The 2,416-nt window shown below is 39.5% G+C and overlaps 1 protein-coding gene across 1 annotated transcript in view; it reads right to left on the bottom strand.

The window, feature by feature from the left end:
- Window positions 1-220, bottom strand: part of Blimp-1 (PR domain zinc finger protein 1) — a 6,484-nt gene extending 6,264 nt beyond the window's left edge. Inside the window, 1 exon segment of the mRNA XM_011302066.1 lies at window positions 56-220. Coding sequence (XP_011300368.1) covers window positions 56-220 — 165 coding nt within the window.
- Between the last annotated feature and the right edge of the window lie 2,196 nt (window positions 221-2,416).

Genomic DNA, 2,416 nt, shown 5'->3' with positions numbered 1-2,416 from the left:
GCAATTGATGAAAATTCGGGATAAACGATGATTGATTATTTAATAAATAACGTACGGGATCGAGGGCTTGTGAGGGCTTGAGGACGAGGTTCCTGGGCAAGGAAGCCTCTGCCCTGTTGGTGTCATTCGACGAAGTGGATACATCTGGTACCAGGTAGACCGCATGCTGGTCGAATTCCTCTTCCCGCAGGATTGTGTGATCCCACTCGCCCGTCTCCATCTCTTCTTCGGTGTGCTGCACCATAAAAATCAGTTAAACAATAAATAAACATTTTATGAAGCGAAAAATATTGGAGGTGAAATAGCGAGGATGAAGGACGTGCACTCGGTCGAAGGGAAAATGCAAATTTCGTCTTCACTGGATATATAGGTATATGATCATGCTTTAGCAGTACGAAAGTGAAACCCGTCCACGCATTGATCGACTGCAAATGCAAGAGGGAGAATGCAGGGGGTGCAGGGGGTTTGCCAGGGGGCGGTGGGAGGGGGGAGGGGGTGCTAAAAGCGAAGGTCCTAACTTTAAACATCATTATTCATCCCTTGAACTGTTTTTGGATTTTTTAATATCGATTTTCATCTGTGAAAATAATTATTTAGCGAATGTGTAATTAGTTCTTACTATTATTGCACTATTATTGCGCGGTTACTGCGCTAGAACTGCAATATTATTGCACTGGTATTGCACTCTGATGGAAATGGGGATTTTGAAAACAAGTGGAATAAGGTCTGATCGATTATTCTCTCTTATCACTTTTTTGGCATGATTCTTAGTGAATTTATGTGATTCTGGAGTTTTTCAAGGAAATTGTGACGATCATTTTTGCGGAGGTCAGTTGGCGATTTATTTGAACAGTGGATATGATGTCCTGGAGTGTTTGGAAATGCTCTGGTGATGATTCACTGGTGTCTTTCCACATTTACGAATTTTTAATCAGTCGGGGAGCTACAGGCACTCCTTGCGGTAATTATTCTTCGGCGTTGGTTCACAAATTTTTAAGAGTCCTTATCGATTATCAAGACATTGGGGCTCCCAATGGGTTCGGGGTTTATGCAGTTTTTTATTTATAAACTTTACTCAACATTGCACTATTATTTATCAGATCAGACACTTTTTACCGTTGGGCTCATTCACTTTCGATGTTTAATCGATAAAGTAAAAAGTCGTGACATTGTTTATTGCTGTTGCTCCTCTGAATGATGCATTTGATAATTGTTACGGCAACTATTATCATTACTACTTGTTTCAAATGAGTTCGATGTTATTGATATTACTATTATTACGAATAACTTGGTGTGTGGGTGTTGCCGTTGCGAAAGCGCAATTTTTTTTTACCGAGTACATTGAACGAGGAAAACATTCATCCAAGATTTTTTGAGTTCCCTTTCTCTTTTTCCTCCGCGCATGTCCTTCGTACATCGATGTACACAAATACACGGCAATTGATTCACAAAAAAATTGTCGAATCCAAAATTTCCCACTGACAACTCAAAGATCAATAAAGCAAAAAATTCATCAATGCGCCTCAATAAACAATATTTTTTTCTGCGCAAAAAAATAATTTCACTCCCGCACCGATGGTTCGATATTATTGAAGATTTCGGAGAGCTTGCAACTCGATGAATAATTTGCGATGACCACTGCGTATTTTTTAATTAAATCGATGAATGAATTTTTAATTAACGATGATTGTCGGGGTGGTTATGATTTTTTTTTATTGAATTTTGGAGGTGGTGGAGGTGGTGGTTACGGTGAGACGATTCGCGGGATGGCACAGTGCAAAACTCGGGTAGACCTGACCTAGCCCAACACGAGTCAGCTTGGCTCAACTACGTTGGTGTTGGCCTGGTGGTGGCAGCATCGGATAACACCACACGGTGGTGCATTTCTCTGCGCTTTCGATCGACCGACACTATGCCAGGGGCGCCCTCCCACCCTTAACCCACCCTTAACCCACCCTTAACCCAACATCCACCCAACTCTGTCCTTCAATTCATTCAGTCCATACCATTGTCCATACCATTGTACTTTTTATTAACATCCAGCGTCTATTATCATTCAATAAATTTATATTTTTTTAATAATAATAGAGCGAAAACATCGGGAAATATCGATTTCCAGAACGGAGACAGTCAATTAATTAAGATAAAGGAGAGATGATTAAAATTAATTCGACGCCTGATGATCTTGAAATTGTCGAAATTAATGAACCTAAAGATTTTTGTTAAAACAGATGTCAAGTGTATTATTTATTTCAATTAATAGTGAATCGTTCAATTTATTTAACGGAAAACTTCCTAAATCTCTACTCAACGAATCGAGACAATTTATCCTCGATATCTCCTGAATTAATGGAGATAGCGGAATTTTTGTAATTACCTTTTTTGCAGCTCGTGATGAGACCTGCAAAAAAGGTCA

This window comes from Fopius arisanus, unplaced genomic scaffold (assembly GCF_000806365.1).
Source record: "Fopius arisanus strain USDA-PBARC FA_bdor unplaced genomic scaffold, ASM80636v1 scaffold00026, whole genome shotgun sequence".
NCBI lineage: Eukaryota > Metazoa > Arthropoda > Insecta > Hymenoptera > Braconidae > Fopius > Fopius arisanus.
This window is presented reverse-complemented; position numbering and strand designations above follow the sequence as displayed.